Source organism: Lonchura striata, chromosome 29 (genome assembly GCF_046129695.1).
Source record: "Lonchura striata isolate bLonStr1 chromosome 29, bLonStr1.mat, whole genome shotgun sequence".
NCBI lineage: Eukaryota > Metazoa > Chordata > Aves > Passeriformes > Estrildidae > Lonchura > Lonchura striata.
The window spans coordinates 572,296-593,157 of NC_134631.1; the positions used below are offsets into that span (position 1 = coordinate 572,296).

The 20,862-nt window shown below is 48.4% G+C and overlaps 1 protein-coding gene and 1 long non-coding RNA gene across 2 annotated transcripts in view; both read left to right on the forward strand.

The window, feature by feature from the left end:
* The first annotated feature begins 1,365 nt into the window (after positions 1–1,365).
* LOC110480018 (uncharacterized) lies at positions 1,366–4,370 on the forward strand. The gene is made up of 3 exons (XR_002467037.2): positions 1,366–1,388; positions 1,502–1,582; positions 4,355–4,370. It is a non-coding gene; the product is annotated as an uncharacterized LOC110480018 (long non-coding RNA).
* A 32-nt stretch (positions 4,371–4,402) lies between these two features.
* The window catches only part of WDR46 (WD repeat domain 46), a gene marked incomplete at its 5' end in the record, with an annotated part of 37,500 nt that continues 21,040 nt past the window's right edge, over positions 4,403–20,862 (forward strand). Inside the window, 6 exons of the mRNA XM_077788920.1 lie at positions 4,403–4,467; positions 7,588–7,675; positions 9,749–9,810; positions 11,766–11,870; positions 14,314–14,461; positions 18,145–18,280. Coding sequence (XP_077645046.1) covers positions 4,403–4,467; positions 7,588–7,675; positions 9,749–9,810; positions 11,766–11,870; positions 14,314–14,461; positions 18,145–18,280 — 604 coding nt within the window. The remainder of the gene's footprint in view (positions 4,468–7,587; positions 7,676–9,748; positions 9,811–11,765; positions 11,871–14,313; positions 14,462–18,144; positions 18,281–20,862) is intronic.

Below are 20,862 nucleotides of genomic sequence, written 5' to 3' on the forward strand. Positions count from 1 at the left end.
AAAAGGGAAAAATGGGGAAATTTGAGGGAAAAAATGGGAAAAATGAGGGGGAAATGGGGATAATGAATTTATTTTGGGGTTAGAAGTGGAGGTTTTGGGGAAAAATGAGGAAAAAAGGGAAACAAGGAAAGAAGAGGAAGAAAAATGAAGTTTTTTAGAATTTGGAATTTTGGAGATTAAAAATGGATTTTTGGGGATTAAAAATGGATTTTTTCTAAATTAAAACCGCATTTTTTTCTAAATTAAAAATTAGGATTTTTTCGGAATTAAAAATTGATTTTTTCGGACTTTAAAATGATTTTTTTTATAAATAAAAATGGATTTTTGGGGATTAAAAATTGACTTTTTAGGAATTAAAACCGAATTTTTTCTAAATTAAAAATTGGGATTTTTTTTCTGAATTAAAAATGGAATTTTTCGGAATTAAAAGTGAATTTTTGGGAAATAAAAACGAATTTTTTGGGATTTAAAAGTGGATTTTTGGTATTTAAAAACTTTTTTTTGGGAATTAAAAATGGGTATTTTTTAAATTCAAAGTGGATTTTTTCCAAATTAAAAATTGATTTTTTTTTAATTTAAATATGATTTTTTGGGAATTTAAATTTGGTCTTGGGGACTTATAAACGGATTTTTGGGTATTAAAAATGGATTTTTGGGAATGGAAATTTGATTTTTTTAAAATTAAAAATGGAATTTTTTTGGGGGGAAAAATGGGATTTAGGGAATAAATGGGATTTTTTGGGGATTTTTTGGGAATTTAAATTTGGTTTTTGGGAATTAAAAATGGATTTTTGTGAATGGAAATTTGATTTTTTTTTAATTAAAAAGGAATTTTTTTGGGGGGGAAATGGGATTTAGGGAATAAATGGGATTTTTTGGGGAAAAATTGGATTTTTTTGGGGGAGAAATGTGATTTTTAGGGAAAAATGGGATTTTTTGAGGGGGGGAAATGGGATTTTTAGGGAGGGAAAAAATGGGATTTTTTTGGGGGGAAATATTGGAATTTTTGGGGGGGCGGAATTGGGATTTTTTTGGGGGGAAAAACGGGATTTTGGAAGCCCCAAAATTTGGGAAAATAAACCCGGAAGTGGCGGGCGGAGATTTGCCCTCAACAAAGATGGCGGCGGCCACGTCCGCGCTGCGCGCCCTCGCTCAAAATGGTGCCGCCCTCGACAGAGATGGCGCTGCCCACAGCAAAGATGGCGCCCGCGCTTCACTCAATACCCGCCTTGCCCTACACCAAGATGGCGCCTCCGCCCTCAACCCCTTCCCCGCGCCGCCTCGCTCTGATTGGCCACGCTTTGCCCGCGCTTCATCGCGATTGGCTGCGCCTGGGGAAGTGGGCGTGGCGCGCGCACGCGGTGGCGATGGCGGGCGGCGTGTCCGGGGTGAGTGAGGGGAAGGGAGGGAAGGGAGGGGGAAAATGCCCAAATTCGGGCGGATTTTGGGGGTCCCCGGGGGATTTTTGGGGGGTCCTGAGCTGAGGGTGCTTCCCCCGCAGAGGACGGACCCGTTCCCCGGGCCGGCGCCGGTGCCGCGGGCCGGAGTGAAGCGGTTCCTGCGGGAGAGCGGCGAGAGAGCGGTACCGGGGAATTGAGTGAACCGGGGGATGAGGGGTTTGGGGGGAAAAGAGTGAATTTGGGGGGGAATGAGGGGATTTTGGGGGGAATGAGGGGATTTGGGGGGTCCTGAAGGGATTTTGGGGGGAATGAGGGATTTTTATAGGAAATAGGAGAGATTTTGGGGAATCCTGAGGGGATTTTGGGGGAATCCTGAGGGGGTTTTATGGGAAATGAGGGGATTTTGGGGGAAATTAGGAGATTTTGGGGGGAAATGAGGAGATTTTGGGGGGTCCTGAAGGGATTTTGGGGGGGTCCTGAGGGGATTTTGGGGGGGAAATGAAGAGATTTTGGGGGGAAATGAGGAGATTTTGGGGTAGGGAAATGAGGGGATTTTGGGGGGCAATTAGGGGGTTTTATGGGAAATAGAGGAGATATTTTGGGGGAAATGAGGAGATTTTGGGAGGAAATGAGGGGATTTTGGGGTCCTGAGGAGATTTTGGGGGGAAATGAGGAGATTTTGGGGGAAAATGAGGGGATTTGGGGGGGTTCTGAGGGGATTTGGGGGGTTCTGAAGGGATTTTTGGGGGAAATGAGGAGATTTTGGGGGGTCCTGAGGGGATTTTGGGGGGAAAGAGTGAATTTGGGGGGTCCTGAAGGGATTTTGGGGGAAATGAGGAGATTTTGGGGGGAAATGAGGAGATTTGGGGGGGAAAGAGTGAATTTGGGGTTCCTGAAGGGATTTTGGGGGGTCCTGAAGGGAGTTTGGGGGGAATGAGGGATTTTTATGGGAAATAGGAGAGATTTTGGGGAATCCTGAGGAGATTTTGGGGAATCCTGAGGGGATTTGGGGGGTCCTGAGGGGATTTTGGGGGGTCCTGAGGGAGTTTGGGGGTCGTGAGGGGATTTTATGGGAAATAGGAGAGATTTTGGGGGATCCTGAGGAGATTTTGGGGGGTTCTGAGGGAATTTTGGGGGAATGAGGGGGTTTGGGGGGAAATGAGGAGATTTTGGGGGAAATGAGGAGATTTTGGGGGGAAATGAGTGAATTTGGGGGGTCCTGAGGGGATTTGGGGGGAATGAGGAGATTTGGGGGGAAATTAGGAGATTTTATGGGAAATGAGGGGATTTGGGGGGAAAAGAGGGGATTTGGGGGGTCCTGAGGGGATTTTGGGGGGAATGAGGACATTTTGGGGGAAATGAGGGGATTTGGGGGGAAATGAGTGAATTTGGGGGGTCCTGAGGGGATTTGGGGGGTCCTGAAGGGATTTTGGGGGGAATGAGGGATTTTTATGGGAAATAGGAGAGATTTTGGGGAATCCTGAGGGGATTTTGGGGGTTCTGAGGGGATTTTGGGGGGGTCCTGAGGGAGTTTGGGGGTCCTGAGGGGATTTTATGGGAAATAGGAGAGATTTTGGGGGTCCTGAGGAGATTTTGGGGATCCTGAGGAGATTTTGGGGGAATCCTGAGGGGATTTTGGGGAAATGAGGGGATTTGGGGGGAAATGAGGAGATTTTTGGGGAAATGAGTGAATTTGGGGGGTCCTGAGGGGATTTGGGGGGTCCTGAAGGGATTTTGGGGGGAATGAGGAGATTTTATGGGATATAGGAGAGATTTTGGGGAATCCTGAGGAGATTTTGGGGCGAAATGAGGAGATTTGGGGGGAAATGAGGGGATTTTGGGGGGAAATGAGGGGATTTTGGGGGGAAATGAGGGGATTTTGGGGTCCTGAGGGGATTTGGGGGGAATGAGGAGATTTGGGGGGTCCTGAGGGGATTTTATGAGAAATAGGAGAGATTTTGGGGGATCCTGAGGAGATTTTGGGGGTCCTGAGGGGATTTTGGGGGTCCTGAGGGGATTTTGGGGGGGAAATGAGGAGATTTTGGGGGGAAATGAAGAGATTTTGGGGGGAAATGAGGAGATTTTGGGGGTCCTGAGGAGATTTGGGTAGGGAAATGAGGGGATTTTGGGGGGCAATGAGGGGGTTTTATGGGAAATAGAGGAGATATTTTGGGGGAAATGAGGAGATTTTGGGGGAAATGAGGAGATTTTGGGAGGAAATGAGGGGATTTTGGGGTCCTGAGGAGATTTTGGGGGGAAATGAGGAGATTTTGGGGGACAATGAGGGGATTTGGGGGGTCCTGAGGGGATTTTTTTGGAATTGAGTGAATTTGGGGGGAAATGAGGGGATTTTGGGGAATCCTGAGGGGATTTTGGGGAATCCTGAGAGGATTTGGGGAATCCTGAGGGGATTTTGGGGAATCCTGAGGGGATTTTGTGGGAAATGAGGAGATTTTTGGGGGATCTGGGTGGAATTCGGGGGAATTTTGGGGAGAATCTGAGTGGAATTGTGGGGATTTTGGGGGAATCTGGGTGGAATTTTTGGAATTTTGAGGGAATTTGTGTGGAATTTTCGGAATTTTGGGGGAATGGTGTGATTTTGGGGAATTTTGGGGGGGTCTGGGTGGGATTCTGGGAATTTTGGTGGGGTCAGGGTGGGAATTTTTGGGAATTTGGTGGGATCTGGGTGGAATTTTGGGGAATTGGGGGAATTTTGGGGGGATCTGGGTGGAATTTTGGGAATTTTGAGGGAATTTGTGTGGAATTTTCGGAATTTTGGGGGAATGGTGTGATTTTGGGGAATTTTGGGGGGGTCTGGGTGGGATTCTGGGAATTTGGTGGGATCTGGGTGGAATTTTGGGGAATTGGGGGAATTTTGGGGGGATCTGGGTGGAATTTTGGGGGGATCTGGGTGGAATTTTGGGAATTTTGGGGTGCTGACCCCTCGCCCCCAGCCCCGCGCCGTCGCCCCCCGGCTCCGCTGGCAGCTGAAAAATTTGGGAATTCGGGAAAAGTCGGCGGCGGAGAAAGCGGCGAGATGGGAAAAGCTGCTGCCCGAGGAGCCGGGGTGAGATTCCCGAATCCCGAAATCCCAAAATCCCGAGTTCCCCAATTCCCGAATTCCCCAATTCCCGAATTCCCAAAAATCCCGAATTCCCGAAATCCCGAGTTCCCAAAAATCCCGAATTCCCAAAATCCCAAATTCCCCAATTCCCGAAATCCCCAATTCCCGAAATCTCCAATTCCCCAATTCCCGAATCCCGAAATCCCAAAATCCTGAGTTCCCCAATTCCCGAAATCCCCAATTCCCGAATTCCCAAAAATCCCGAATTCCCAAAATCCTGAATTCCCCAATTCCCAAAATCCCCAATTCCCGAATTCCCAAAAATCCCGAATTCCCAAAAATCCCGAATTCCTGAATTCCCAAAATCCCGCATTCCCCAATTCCTGAAATCCTGAATTCCCGAAATCTCCAATTCCCCAATTCCCGAATTCCTGAATTCCCAAAATCCCGAGTTCCCCAATTCCCGAAATCCCCAATTCCCGAAAATCCCGAATTCCCAAAATCCTGAATTCCTGAAATCTCCAATTCCCCAATTCCCAAAATCCTGAATTCCCAAAATCCCGAATTCCCAGAATCCTGAATTCCCCAATTCCCGAAATCCTGAATTCCCGAAATCTCCAATTCCCCAATTCCCGAATCCCGAAATCCCAAAATCCCGAGTTCCCCAATTCCCGAATTCCCAAAAATCCCGAATTCCCCAATTCCCAAAATCCTGAATTCCCCAATTCCCGAAATCCCCAATTCCCGAATTCCCAAAATCCTGAATTCCCCAATTCCTGAAATCCTGAATTCCCGAATTCCCGAAAATCCCGAATTCCTGAATTCCCCAATTCCCGAGATCCTGAATTCCCGAAATCTCCAATTCCCCAATTCCCAAATTCCTGAATTCCCAAATTCCCCAATTCCTGAATTTCCAATTCCCCAATTCCCAAAATCCCGAATTCCCCAATTACTGAATTCCCAAAATCCTGCATTCCCCAATTCCCAAATTCCCAAAATTCTGAATTCCCGAATTCCCAAAATCCCCAATTCCCAAAATCCCCAATTCCCAAAATTCTGAATTCCCCAATTCCCAAAATCCCCAATTCCCAAAATCCCGGAACCATCCCGAAATTCTGGAGTGATCCCAAATCCCCAAACAATCCCAAAATTTTGGGGAGAAAAAAGGGAATTTTAGGGGGGAAAAAGGGAATTTTAAGGAGAAAATGGAATTTTTGGGGGCTAAAAAAGGGAATTTTGAGGAGGAAAAGGGAATTTTTGGGGTTAAAAAAGGGAATTTTCGGGGTTAAAAAAGGGATTTTTTTTGAGGAATAAAATAGGAATTTTTTGGGGGGAGAAAAAATGGAATTTTGAGGAGAAAAAGGGATTTTTTTTGGGAAAAAAGGGAATTTTGAAGAGGAAAAAAAAGGAGATTTTGGGGGCAGAAAAAGGGAATTTTTGGGGCAGAAAAAGGGAATTTTTGGGGCTAAAAAATGGAATTTTGAAGAGAAAAAAAGGCAATTTTTGGGGATAAAAAAGGGATTTTTCGGGGCTAAGAAAGGGAATTTTTGGGGTTAAAAAAGGGAATTTTGAGGAGAAAAAGATAATTTCTTGGCGGGCTAAAAAAGGGAATTTTGAGGAACAAAAAGGGAATTTTTTGAGGAGGAAAAAGAGAATTTTATGGGGAAAAAGGGAATTTTGAGGTGAAGAAATGTATTTTTGGGAGAGAAAAAAAGGTGATTTTCGAGGAGAAAAAAAGAAAATTTTTAGGGGAGAAAAGCAGATTTTTGAGGGAAAAAAAGGAAGTTTTGGGGAGAAAAAAGGGAATTTTTGGGGTTAAAAAAGGAATCATTTTTGGGGCTAAAAAGGGATTTTTGTGGCTAAAAAAGGGAATTTTTGGGGTTAAAAAAGGGAATTTTGAGGAACAAAAAGGGAATTTTTTGGGTGGAGAAAAAAATGGAGTTTTGAGTTGAAAAGGGGAATTTTTGGGGCTAAAAAAGGGAATTTTTGGGGCTAAAAAAGGGAATTTTGAGGAACAAAAAGGGAAGTTTTTAAGGAAAAAAAAGGAATTTTGAGGAGAAAAAAGGGAATTTTGAGGAGAAAAAGGGAAATTTTGTGGGGAGAGAAAAGGGAATTTTCAGGAACAAAAGGGAATTTTTGGGGAAAAAAATGGAATTTTGAGGAGAAAAAGAGAAGTTTTTTTGGGAAAAAAGGGAATTTTTGGGTCTAAAAATAGGAATTTTTGGATCTGAAAAAGGGAATTTTTGAGGAGAAAAAGGGAATTTTTGGGGCTAAAAAAGGGGATTTTTGGGGCTAAAAAAGGGAAATTTTGGAGCAAAAAAAAGGGAAATTTTGAGGAGAAAAAGGGAATTTTTGGGGCTAAAAAGGAATTTTTGGGTCTAAAAAAGGGGATTTTGGGGGTTAAAAAAGGAATAATTTTTGGGGCAAAAAAAGAGGGATTTTTTAGGAGAAAAAGGGAATTTTGGGGGCTACAAAAAGGGAATTTTTGGGGCTAAAAAAGGGGATTTTGGGGGCTAAAAAAGGAATAATTTTTGGGGCTAAAAAAGGAATAATTTTTGGGGCAAAAAAAGAGGGAATTTTTAGGAGAAAAAGGGAATTTTTGGGGCTAAAAAAAGGGAATTTTTGGGGCTAAGAAAGGGGATTTTTGGGGCTAAAAAGGGGATTTTGGGGGCTAAAAAAGGGGATTTTTGGGGCTAAAAAGAGGGAAATTTTGAGGAGAAAAAGGGAATTTTTGGGGCTAAAAAGTAATTTTTAGGTCTAAAAAAGGGGATTTTGGGGGTTAAAAAAAGAATAATTTTTGGGGTTAGAAAAGGGAATTTTTGGGGCAAAAAAAGAGGGATTTTTTAGGAGAAAAAGGGAATTTTTGGGGCTAAAAAAAGGGAATTTTTGGGGCTAGAAAAGGGGATTTTGGGGGCTAAAAAAGGAATAATTTTTGGGGTTAAAAAAGAGGGAATTTTTAGGAGAAAAAGGGAATTTTTTAGAAGAAAAAGGGAATTTTTGGGGGCTACAAAAAGGGAATTTTTGGGGCTAAAAAAGGGGATTTTTGGGGCTAAAAAAGGGGATTTTGGGGGCTACAAAAGGAATGATTTTTGGGGTTAAAAAAGGGGATTTTGGGCCGGGCAGGTTCCTGGAGGCGGAGCCGGGGCAGGAGCCGGCGCGGATCCCGCAGAGCGAAATCGTCCGGAACGTCGACATCGGCAGCGGCGCCAAGGTGGGAAACGGGGAGAAAACGGGGGAAAACGGGAAAATGCCAAAAAACGACACTTTGGGGAAAAATGGGGATTTTGGGGAAAAATGGGATTTTGGGGGGGAAATGGGGATTTTGGGGGGAAAATGGGAATTTGGGGGGGAAATGGGGATTTTGGGGGAAAAATGGGGATTTTGGGGGGAAAAATGGGGATTTTGGGGGGAAAAATGGGGATTTTGGGGGGAAATGGGGATTTTGGGGGAAAAATGGGGATTTTGGGGGGAAATGGGGATTTTGGGGGAAAAAAGGGGATTTTGGGGGGAAAAATGGGGATTTTGGGGGGAAAAAGGGGATTTTGGGGGAAAATGGGGATTTTGGGGGGAAAATGGGGATTTTGGGGAAAAAAGGGGATTTTGGGGGGGGAAATGGGGATTTTGGGGGAAAAATGGGGATTTTGGGGGAAAAAATGGGGATTTTGGGGGGGAAAATGGGATTTTGGGGGGAAAATGGGGATTTTGGGGGAAAAATGGGGATTTTGGGGGAAAAATGGGGATTTTGGGGGGGAAATGGGGATTTTGGGGGGGAAAAATGGGAATTTTGGGGGGAAAATGGGGATTTTGGGGGAAAAATGGGGATTTTGGGGGGGAAATGGGGATTTTGGGGGGGAAAAATGGGGATTTTGGGGGGGAAATGGGGATTTTGGGGGGGAAAAAATGGGGATTTTGGGGGAAAAATGGGGATTTTGGGGGGAAATGGGGATTGTGGGGGGAAAATGGGGATTTTTGGGGGGAAAATGGGGATTTTGGGGGGAAATGGGGATTTTGGGGGGAAAATGGGAATTTTGGGGGGGAAATGGGGATTTTGGGGGGAAAATGGGGATTTTTGGGGGGGAAAAATGGGGATTTTGGGGGGAAAATGGGGATTTTGGGGGGGAAATGGGGATTTTGGGGGGGAAATGGGGATTTTGGGGGGGAAATGGGGATTTGGGGGGAAAAATGGGGATTTTGGGGAAAAATGGGGATTTTGGGGGGAAAATGGGGATTTTGGGGGAAAAATGGGATTTTGGGGAAAAAATGGGGATTTTGGGGGGAAAATGGGAATTTGGGTGGGAAATGGGGATTTTGGGGGGAAATGGGGATTTTGGGGGAAAATGGGAATTTTGGGGAAAACATGGGAATTTGCATGGGAAAGTGGGAATTTTGGACAGAAAAATGGGAATTTTGGGGGGGGAAAATGGGATTTTTTTGGGGGAAAAAAGGGAATTTGGGAGAGAAAAAATGGGAAGTTTGGGGGAAAAGCAAGGATTTTGGGGGGAAAAATGGGAATTTTGGGGGGAAATTTGAATTTTGGATGGAAAAATGGGAATTTTGGGGGAAAAATGGGAATTTTGGGGGGAAATGGGGATTTTTGGGGAAAATGGGAATTTTGGGGAAAAAATAGGAATTTTGGGGGAGAAAAATTGGGATTTTGGGGGGGGAATGGGAATTTTGGGGGGAAATGGGAATTTGTGGGAAAATGGGAATTTTGGGGGAAAAAATGGGAATTTTGGGGTAAAATGGGAATTTTTGGGGAAAATGGGGATTTTTGGGATTGTTGGGAGTTTTGGGAATTTGGGGAATTTTGGGATTTCTGGGAATGTCAGGAATTTTGGGAATACTGAGAACATTGGGAATTCTGGGAATCTTGGGAATGTCGGGAATTCCGGATGTTTTGGGGATGTTGGGAATTCTGGGAACGTCAGGAATGTTGGGAATTCTGGGAACGTCAGGAATGTTGGGAATTCTGGGAATGTTGGGAATTCCAGGAATGTTGGGAATGTTGGGAATTCTGGGAACGTCAGGACTTTTGGGAATTCTGTGAATATTGGGATTTCCGGAAACGTTGGGAATTCCGGGAACATTGGGAATTTTGGGAATGTTGGGAATTCCGGGAATTCTGGGAACGTCGGGAATTCTGGGAATGTTGGGAATTCCGGGAATTTTGGGAATGTTGGGGATGTCGGGAACGTCAGGATTTTTTGGGAATGTCGGGAATTCCGGGCACGTTGGGAATGTTTGGAATCCCGGGAATCCGGGCGCTGATCCGGGTCTCTCCCAGCGCTTTGAGCTGCGCCTGGAGCAGTTCGGGCCCTACCGGCTGGACTACGACCGCACGGGCAGGTGAGCACCAGTATGGACCAGTATAGACCAGTATGGACCAGTATGGACCGGTACAGAGCAGTACGGACCAGTATGGACTGATAGAAACCAGTACGGACCAGTATAAACCAGTACAGACCAGTACGGACTACGACTGCACCGGCAGGTGAGCACCAGTATAGACCAGTATAGACCAGTATAAACCAGTATGGACCGGTATGGACCAGTATAAACCAGTATGGACTGATAGAAACCAGTATGGACTGATAGAAACCAGTACGGACCAGTATAAACCAGTACAGACCAGTACGGACTACGACCGCACCGGCAGGTGAGCACCAGTATAAACCAGTATAAACCAGTATGGACCGGTACGGACCGGTACGGACCAGTACGGACCAGTATGGACTGATAGAAACCAGTACAGACCAGTATAAACCAGTACAGACCAGTACGGACTACGACCGCACCGGCAGGTGAGCACCAGTATAAACCAGTATAAACCAGTATAAACCAGTATGGACCGGTACGGACCAGTATAGACCAGTATAGACCAGTATGGACTGATAGAAACCAGTACGGACCAGTATAAACCAGTACAGACCAGTACAGACTACGACCGCACGGGCAGGTGAGCACCAGTATAGACCAGTATAGACCAGTATAGACCAGTATGGACCGCTATAAACCAGTATGGACCAGTATGGACCAGTATAGACCAGTATAAACCAGTATGGACTGATAGAAACCAGTACGGACCAGTATAAACCAGTACGGACCAGTACAGACTACGACCGCACGGGCAGGTGAGCACCAGTATAGACCAGTATAAACCAGTATGGACCGGTATGGACCAGTATGGACCAGTATAAACCAGTATGGACCAGTATGGACTGATAGAAACCAGTACGGACCAGTATAAACCAGTACAGACCAGTACGGACTACGACCGCACGGGCAGGTGAGCACCAGTATGGACCAGTATAGACCAGTATAAACCAGTATGGACCGGTATGGACCAGTATGGACCAGTACGGACCAGTACAGACTACGACCGCACGGGCAGGTGAGCACCAGTATAGACCAGTATAGACCAGTATAGACCAGTACGGACCGGTATGGACCAGTATGGACCAGTACGGACTGATAGAAACCAGTATGGACTGATAGAAACCAGTACAGACCAGTATGGATTGATACAGACCAGTATGAACCAGTATGGACTGATAGAAACCAGTATAAACCAGTACAGACCAGTACGGACTACGACCGCACCGGCAGGTGAGCACCAGTATAAACCAGTACGGACTGACACAGACCAGTATGGACTGGTACAGACCAGTATAAACCAGTACGGACTGATAGAGACCAGTATAAACCAGTATGGACCAGTATAAACCAGTACAAAATGACACACAACAGTATGGACTGGTACAGACCAGTATAAACCAGTACGGACTGATAAAGACCAGTATAAACCAGTATGGACCGGTTTGTACCAGTCCCTCCCAGTCCCTCCCAGTCCCTCCCAGTTCCTCCCAGTCCCTCCCAGTCCCTCCCAGTCCCTCCCAGTTCCCTCCCAGTCCATCCCAGTTCCTCCCAGTCCCTCCCAGTCCCTCCGAGTCCCTCCCAGTTCCCTCCCAGTCCCTCCCAGTTCCCTCCCAGTCCATCCCAGTTCCTCCTAGTCCCTCCCAGTTCCCTCCCAGTCCCTCCCAGTCCATCCCAGTTCCTCCCAGTCCCTCCCAGTTCCCTCCCAGTCCCTCCCAGTCCCTCCCAGTTCCTCCCAGTCCCTCCCAGTCCCTCCCAGTCCCTCCCAGTTCCTCCCAGTCCCTCCCAGTTCCTCCCAGTCCCTCCCAGTCCATCCCAGTTTGTCCCAGTCCCTCCCAGTCCCTCCCAGTTCCCTCCCAGTTCATCCCAGTCCGTCCCAGTCCCATCCCAGTCCCCCCCAGTCCCTCCCAGTAAATCCCAGTTTGCAGGTATCTCTTACTGGGAGGCCGCCGGGGTCACGTGGCCGCCCTGGACTGGGCCCAGCGGCGCCTCCTGAGCGAGTTCAGCGTGGGAGAACCAGTGAGCGACCTCAGGTGGGACTGGTTTGTACTGGTTTGTACTGGGAGGGACTGGGAGGAACTGGGAGGGACTGGGAGAACCAGTGAGCGACCTCAGGTGGGACTGGTTTGTACTGGTTTGGACTGGGAGGGACTGGGAGGGACTGGGAGGGACTGGGAGAACCAGTGAGCGACCTCAGGTGGGACTGGTTTGTACTGGTTTGGACTGGGAGGGACTGGGAGGGACTGGGAGGGACTGGGAGGGACTGGGAGAACCAGTGAGCGACCTCAGGTGGGACTGGTTTGTACTGGGAGGGACTGGGAGGGACTGGGAGGGACTGGGAGGGACTGGGAGAACCAGTGAGCGACCTCAGGTGGGACTGGTTTGTACTGGGAGGGACTGGGAGGGACTGGGAGAACCAGTGAGCGACCTCAGGTGGGACTGGTTTGGACTGGGAGGGACTGGGAGGGACTGGGAGGGACTGGGAGGGACTGGGAGGGACTGGGAGGGACCTCAGGTGGGACTGGTTTGTACTGGGAGGGACTGGGAGGGACTGGGAATGGACTGGGAGGGACTGGGAGAACCAGTGAGCGACCTCAGGTGGGACTGGTTTGGACTGGGAGGGACTGGGAGGGACTGGGAGAACCAGTGAGCGACCTCAGGTGGGACTGGTTTGTACTGGGAGGGACTGGTTTGGACTGGGAGGGACTGGTTTGGACTGGGAGAACCAGTGAGCGACCTCAGGTGGGACTGGTTTGGACTGGTTTGTACTGGGAGGGACTGGGAGGGACTGGGAGAACCAGTGAGCGACCTCAGGTGGGACTGGTTTGTACTGGGAGGGACTGGGAGGGAACTGGGATGAACTGGGAGGGACTGGGATGGACCTCAGGTGGGACTGGTTTGTACTGGGAGGGACTGGGAGGGACTGGGAATGGACTGGGAGGGACTGGGAGGAACTGGGAGAACCAGTGAGCGACCTCAGGTGGGACTGGGCAAACTGGGAATGGACTGGGATGAACTGGGAGGGACTGGGATGGACCTCAGGTGGGACTGGTTTGTACTGGGAGGGACTGGGAGGGAACTGGGATGAACTGGGAGGGACTGGGAGGGACTGGGAGGAACTGGGAGGGAACTGGGAGGGACTGGGATGAACTGGGAGGAACTGGGAGGGACCTCAGGTGGGACTGGGGGAACTGGTTTATACTGGGAGGGACTGGGAGCAAGAAACGGGGAAAAAATCGGAGAAGAAACGGGAAAAATCGGGAAAAAATGGGAAAAATCTGATTTTTTGGGGGAAATGGGGACTGGGGGATACTGGGAGGAACTGGGAGGGACTGGGATAAACTGGGACAAACTGGGAGCAAAAAACGGGGAAAAAATCTGGGAAGAAACGGGAAAAATCGGGGGGAAAATGGGAAAAAATCGGATTTTTGGGGGGAAATGGGGACTGGGGGATACTGGGATGGACTGGGATGGACTGGGACAAACTGGGATGGACTGGGATAAACTGGGAGGGAACTGGGAATGGACTGGGAGGGAACTGGGAGGGACTGGGTCCATTTTTCCCCCCCAAACCCCTGTAATTTTCCCAAAATCCTGGTTTTTCACCCCAAAATCCCGTTTTTTCCCCGAAAAATCCGGTTTTTCCCCCCAAACCCCTGTGATTTTCCCAAAATCCCGGTTTTTCAACCAAAATCCCATTTTGTCCCCCAAACCCCCGTAATTTTCCCAAAATCCCGTTTTTTCCCCCCAAAATCCCGTTTTTTCCCCCAAAATCCCGTTTTTTCCCCCAAACCCCCGTAATTTTCCCAAAATCCCGGTTTTTCCCCCCAAAATCCCATTTATTCCCCCCAAACCCCTGTAATTTTCCCAAAATCCCGGTTTTTTCCCCCAAAATCCCGTTTTCCCCCCCCAAACCCCTGTAATTTTCCCAAAATCCCGTTTTTTCCCCCCAAAATCCCATTTATTCCCCCCAAACCCGTGTAATTTCCCCAAAATCCCATTTATTTCCCCCAAACCCGTGTAATTTTCCCAAAATTCCGTTTTTTCACCCCAAAATCCCGTTTTTTCCCCCCAAACCCCTGTCATTTCCCCAAAATCCCATTTATTCCCCCCAAACCCCTGTCATTTTCCCAAAATCCCGTTTTTTCCCCCCAAAGTCCCATTTATTCCCCCCAAACCCCTGTAATTTTCCCAAAATCCCATTTTTTCACCCCAAAATCCCGTTTTTCCCCCCAAAATCCCATTTTTTCCCCCCAAACCTGTGTAATTTTCCCAAAATCCCGTTTTTTCACCCCAAAATCCCATTTATTCCCCCCAAACTCCTCTAATTTTCCCAAAATCCCGTTTTTTCACTCCAAAATCCCGTTTTTCCACCCCAAACCCGTTTAATTTTCCCAAAATCCCGTTTTTTCCCCCCAAACCTGTGTAATTTTCCCAAAATCCCGTTTTTTCACCCCAAAATCCCGTGTTTTCCAGGTGGCTGCACAGCGAGTCGCTGCTGGCGGTGGCGCAGCGCCGGCTGCACATCTACGACAGCCAAGGCCTGGAGATCCACGTGCTGCCCGAATTCCTGGGAATTCTGCACCTGGAATTCCTGCCCTGGCACTTCCTGCTGGCTGCCGTGGTCAGTCCGGGGAAAAAAACCCCAAATTTGGGGAAAAAACGGCCGATTTTGGGCAAAAATCGCCATTTTTAGCTGCATTTTTCCCATTCTTGTCTGATTTTTGCCCGTTTTTGGCTGATTTTGGAGGAATTTTCTGGGTTTTTTCACCTGGAATTCCTGCCCTGGCACTTCCTGCTGGCTGCCGTGGTCAGTCCGGGGAAAAAAAACCAAAATTTGGGGAAAAAACTGCCGATTTTGGGCAAAAATCGCCATTTTTAGCCATTGGTTTACCATTTTTGGCTGATTTTTGCCCATTTTTGCCCATTTTTGGAGGAATTTTCTGGGTTTTTTCACCTGGAATTCCTGCCCTGGCACTTCCTGCTGGCTGCCGTGGTCAGTCCAGGGAAAAAAACCCAAAATTTGGACAAAAAACGGCCGATTTTGGGCAAAAATCGCCATTTTTAGCTGCATTTTTCCCATTCTTGTCTGATTTTTGCCCATTTTTGGCTGATTTTGGAGGAATTTTCTGGGTTTTTTCACCTGGAATTCCTGCCCTGGCACTTCCTGCTGGCTTCTGTGGTCAGTCCCGGGAAAAAAACCCCAAATTTGGGGAAAAAACAGCCGATTTTGGGCAAAAATCGCCATTTTTAGCCATTGGTTTACCATTTTCGGCTGATTTTTGCCCATTTTTGGAGGATTTCCTGGGATTCTGCACCTGGAATTCCTGCCCTGGCACTTCCTGCTGGCTGCCGTGGTCAGTCCGGGGAAAAAAACCCCAAATTTGGGCAAAATTGGGGCGATTTTGGGCAAAATCCAGCAATTTGAGGGACTTTTTAAGCATTTTGGTTGATTTTCCCTTGGATTTTGTCCATTTTTGGGCCATTTTTTGGGTGCTCCGGAATTTCCTGGGAATTCTGCTCCTGGAATTCCCGTTCCTCCCCATTTTTTCCCTGTTTTCCCCCCGTTTTTTCCCATTTCCCCCCATTTTTTCCCATTTCCCCCTGTTTTTTCCCATTTCCCCCCATTTTTTCCCATTTTCCCCCATTTTTTCTCGTTTCCCCCCGTTTTTCCCCGTTTTCCACCCGTTTTCCTTGTTTTGCCCCTTTTTCCCCCTTTTTTCCCCGTTTTTTCCCCGTTTCCCCCTTTTTTTCCCGTTTTCCCCCCTGTTTTCCCCTTTTTTCAGTTTTCCACCTGTTTTTCCCATTTTCCCCATGTTTCACCCCGTTTTTCCCATTTTCCCCTTGGTCACACCCCGTTTTCCCTGTTTGTTTTTCCCATTTTTCCCATTTTCCCCGGGTCTCACCCCGTTTTTCCCGTGTGTTTTTCCCATTTTCCCCATTTTTCACCCCGTTTTTCACCCCGTTTGATTTTCCCATTTTCCCCTTTTTTCACCTCGTTTGATTTTCCCGTTTTCCCCGTTTTTTCACCCCGTTTTTCACCCCGTTTGTTTTTCCCGTTTTCCCTGTTTTTTCAGCCCGTTTGTTTTTCCCGTTTTTCCCGTTTTTCACCCCATTTGTTTTTCCTGTTTTCCCCCCGTTTTCCCCGTTTTTCAGCCTGTTTGATTTTCCCATTTTCCCCGTTTTTCCCCCCATTTTCCCCGTGTGTTTTCCCCGTTTTTCAGCCCTTTTTTCCCGTTTTCCCCGTTTTGCCCCCCGTGTGTTTTTCCTGTTTTTCCTGTTTTCCCCGTTTTTCCCCCCGTTTTCCCGTGTGTTTTTCCCGTTTTTCACCCCGTGTGTTTCCCCCCGTTTGTTTTTCCTGTTTTCCCCCGTTTTCCCCGTGTGTTTTCCCCGTTTTTCCCCCATTTTTCCCGTTTTCCCCGTTTTTCACCCCGTTTTCCCCGTGTGTTTTTCCCGTTTTTCCCGTTTTCCCCCCGTTTTCCCCGTGTGTTTTTCCTGTTTTTCCCCCCGTTTGTTTTTCCCGTTTTCCCCGTTTTTCCCCCCGTTTTCCCCGTTCGTTTTTCCTGTTTTCCACCCCATTTGTTTTTCCCGTTTTTCCCGGTTTTCGCCCCATTTGTTTTTCCCGTTTTTCCTGGTTTTCGCCCCATTTGTTTTTCCCGTTTTCCCCGTGTTTTCCCCCCGTTTTTCCCGTTTTCCCTGTTTTTCCCCCAGTTTGTTTTTCCCGTTTTCCCCTTGTCCTCCCCCCGTTTTTCACGTTTCGTTTTTCCCGTTTTCCCCATTTTTCCCCCCATTTGTTTTTCCCGTTTTCCCCGTTTTTCACATGTTTCGTTTTTCCCGTTTTCCCCGTTTTTCCCCCCGTTTTCCCCGTGTGTTTCCCCCCGTGTGTTTTTCCCGTTTTCCCTGTTTTTCCCCCCGTTTTCCCGTGTGTTTTTCCCGGTTTTCACCCCCTTTAATTTTCCCGTTTTCCCGGTTTTCCCCTTGTTCTCCCCCCGTTTTTCACATGTTTTGTTTTTCCCATTTTCCCCATTTTTCCCCCTGTTTGATTTTCCCATTTTCCCCATTTTTCACCCCGTTTTTCCCCCCCGTTTGTTTTCCCTTTGTCCTCCCCCCGTTTTTCACGTTTTGTTTTTCCCGTTTTCCCCGTTTTTCACCCTGTTTGATTTTCCCGTTTTCCCCGTTTTTCAGCCCGTTTTTCCCCCCGTGTTTTTTTCCCGTTTTCCCTGTTTTTCCCCCCGTTTTCCCCGTGTGTTTTTTCCGTTTTTCCCCCCGTTTGTTTTTCCCGTTTTCCCCATTTTTCCCCCCGTTTGTTTTTCCCGTTTTTCCCGTTTTTCCCCCCTTTTGTTTTTCCCGTTTTCCCCATTTTTCCCCATTTTTCCCCCTGTTTGTTTTTCCCGTTTTCCCCATTTTTCCCCCCGTTTGTTTTTCCCGTTTTCCCCATTTTTCCCCCCGTTTGTTTTTCCCGTTTTCCCCGTTTTTCCCCCCATTTTCCCCGTGTGTTTTCCCCGTTTTTCACCCTGTTTTTCCCGTTTTCCCCATTTTCCCCCCGTGTTTTTTTCCCGTTTTCCCCGTTTTTCACCCCGTTTGTTTTTCCCGTTTTCCCCTTGTCCTCCCCCCGTTTTTCACGTTTTGTTTTTCCCGTTTTCCCCGTTTTTCCCCCTGTGTGTTTTTCCTGTTTTCCCCGTTTTTCCCCCCGTTTTCCCCGTGTGTTTTCCCCGTTTTTCCCCCCGTGTGTTTTCCCGTTTTCCCCGTTTTTCCCCCCGTTTTTCCCCCCATTTTCCCCGTGTGTTTTCCCCGTTTTTCCCCCCGTTTTCCCCGTGTGTTTTCCCCGTTTTTCCCCCCGTTTTCCCCGTGTGTTTTCCACGTTTTCCCCCGTTTTTCCCGTTTCTCCCATTTTTCCCCCCGTTTTCTCTGTGTGTTTTCCCCGTTTTCCTCGTTTTTCCTGTTTCTCCCATTTTTCCCCCCGTTTTCCCCGTGTGTTTTCCCCGTGTGTTTTCCCCGTGTGTTTTCCCCGTTTTTCCCCCCGTTTTTCCTGTTTTCCCTGTTTTTCCCTCGTTTTTCCCGTTTTCCCCATGTGTTTTCCCTGTTTTCCTCATTTTTCCCGTTTCTCCCATTTTTCCCCCCATTTTCCCCGTGTGTTTCCCCCGTTTTTCCTGTTTTCCCCGTTTTTCCCCCCGTTTTCCCCATTTTCCCCCCGTTTTCCCCATTTTTCCCCGTTTTTCCCCCCGTTTTCCCCGTTTTTCCCCGTTTTCCCCGTTTTCCCCCGTTTTTCCCGTTTTCCCCGTTTTTCACCCCGTTTTTTCCCCTCAGAGCGAGCGGGGGCTGCTGCGCTTCGTGGACGTGTCCGAGGGCCGAGCGCTGCCGGCGCTGCGAACGCGCTGCGGCCGCGCCGCCGCCGCCGCCCAGAGCCCGGCCAGCGCCGGCGTCCTGCTGGGACACGCCAACGGTGAGGAAAATGGGGCAAAAACACGGGAAAACGGGAAAAAACGGGGAAAAAATGGGAAAAAACGGGGAAAAACGGGGAAAAAATGGGGAAAAAACGGGGAAAACGGGGAGAAAACACAGGGAGAAATGGCCCAGAGCCCGGCCAGCGCCGGCGTCCTGCTGGGACACGCCAACGGTGAGCAAAATGGGGCAAAAACACGGGAAAACGGGAAAAAACGGGAAAAAAATGGGAAAAACGGGGAAAAACGGGGAAAAAACGGGGAAAAACGGGGAAAATGGGGAGAAAACACAGGGAGAAATGGCCCAGAGCCCGGCCAGCGCCGGCGTCCTGCTGGGACACGCCAACGGTGAGGAAAATGGGGTGAAAACACGGGAAAACGGGAAAAAATGGGAAAAAATGGGAAAAACGGGGGAAAAACGGGGAAAAAACGGGAAAAAACGGGAAAAAACGGGGAGAAAACACAGGGAGAAATGGCCCAGAGCCCGGCCAGCGCCGGCGTCCTGCTGGGACACACCAACGGTGAGCAAAATGGGGCAAAAACACGGGAAAACGGGAAAAAACGGGGAAAAAATGGGAAAAACGGGGGAAAAACGGGGAAAAAACGGGAAAAAACGGGGAAAAAATGGGGAAAAAATGGAGAAAAAACGGGGAAAAAACGGGGAGAAAACACAGGGAGAAATGGCCCAGAGCCCGGCCAGCGCCGGCGTCCTGCTGGGACACGCCAACGGTGAGGAAAATGGGGCAAAAACACGGGAAAACGGGAAAAAACGGGAAAAAAATGCAAAAAAACAGGGAAAAACGGGGAAAAATGGGGAAAAAATGGGGAAAACGGGGAGAAAACACAGGGAGAAATGGCCCAGAGCCCGGCCAGCGCCGGCGTCCTGCTGGGACACGCCAACGGTGAGGAAAATGGGGCAAAAACACGGGAAAACGGGAAAAAACGGGAAAAAAATGTGAAAAAACGGGGAAAAACGGGGAAAAAACGGGGAAAAACGGGGAAAAAACGGGGAAAAAAACGGGAAAAAACGGGGAAAACCGGGAGAAAACACAGGGAGAAATGGCCCAGAGCCCGGCCAGCGCCGGCGTCCTGCTGGGACACGCCAACGGTGAGGAAAATGGGGCAAAAACACGGGAAAACGGGAAAAAACGGGAAAAAAATGGGAAAAATGGGAAAAACGGGGAAAAATGGGGAAAAAATGGGGAAAAAATGGGAGAAAACACAGGGAGAAATGGCCCAGAGCCCGGCCAGCGCCGGCGTCCTGCTGGGACACGCCAACGGTGAGGAAAATGGGGCAAAAACACGGGAAAACGGGAAAAAACTGGAAAAACGGGGAAAAACGGGAAAAAAACGGGGGAAAATGGGAAAAAACGGGGAAAAAACGGGAAAAACGGGGAGAAATGGCCCAGAGCCCGGCCAGCGCCGGCGTCCTGCTGGGACACGCCAACGGTGAGGAAAATGGGGTGAAAACACGGGAAAATGGGAAAAAATGGGAAAAAAATGGGAAAAACGGGAAAAAACGGGGAAAAAATGGGGAAAAAACGGGAAAAACGGGGAGAAAATACAGGGAGAAATGGCCCAGAGCCCGGCCAGCGCCGGCGTCCTGCTGGGACACGCCAACGGTGAGGAAAATGGGGCAAAAACACGGGAAAACGGGAAAAAACGGGGAAAAATGGGAAAAACGGGGAAAAAATTGAAAAAAATGTGAAAAAACGGGGAAAAAATGGGAAAAAACAGGGAAAACGGGGAGAAAACACAGGGAGAAATGGCCCAGAGCCCGGCCAGCGCCGGCGTCCTGCTGGGACACGCCAACGGTGAGGAAAATGGGGCGAAAACACGGGAAAACGGGAAAAAACGGGAAAAAATGGGAAAAACGGGGAAAAACGGGGAAAAAATGGGGAAAATGGGGGGAAAACACAGGGAGAAATGGCCCAGAGCCCGGCCAGCGCCGGCGTCCTGCTGGGACACGCCAACGGTGAGGAAAATGGGGCAAAAACACGGGAAAATGGGAAAAAACGGGAAAAAAATGCAAAAAAATGGGAAAAAACAGGGAAAAAACGGGGAAAAAATGGGGAAAATGGGGGGAAAACACAGGGAGAAATGGCCCAGAGCCCGGCCAGCGCCAGCGTCCTGCTGGGACACGCCAACGGTGAGGAAAATGGGGCAAAAACACGGGAAAACGGGAAAAAACGGGGAAAAATGGGAAAAAACGGGGAAAAACGGGGAAAGAATGGGAAAAAATGGGGAAAAATGGGGAAAACACGGGGAAAATGGGGAGAAAACACAGGGAGAAATGGCCCAGAGCCCGGCCAGCGCCGGCGTCCTGCTGGGACACGCCAACGGTGAGGAAAATGGGGCAAAAACACGGGAAAACGGGAAAAAAATGGGAAAAAACGGGAAAAAACGGGGAAAAATGGGGAAAAAACGGGGAAAAAATGGGGAAAAATGGGAGAAAACACAGGGAGAAATGGCCCAGAGCCCGGCCAGCGCCGGCGTCCTGCTGGGACACGCCAACGGTGAGGAAAATGGGGCAAAAACACGGGAAAACGGGAAAAAACGGGAAAAAAATGTGAAAAAACTGGAA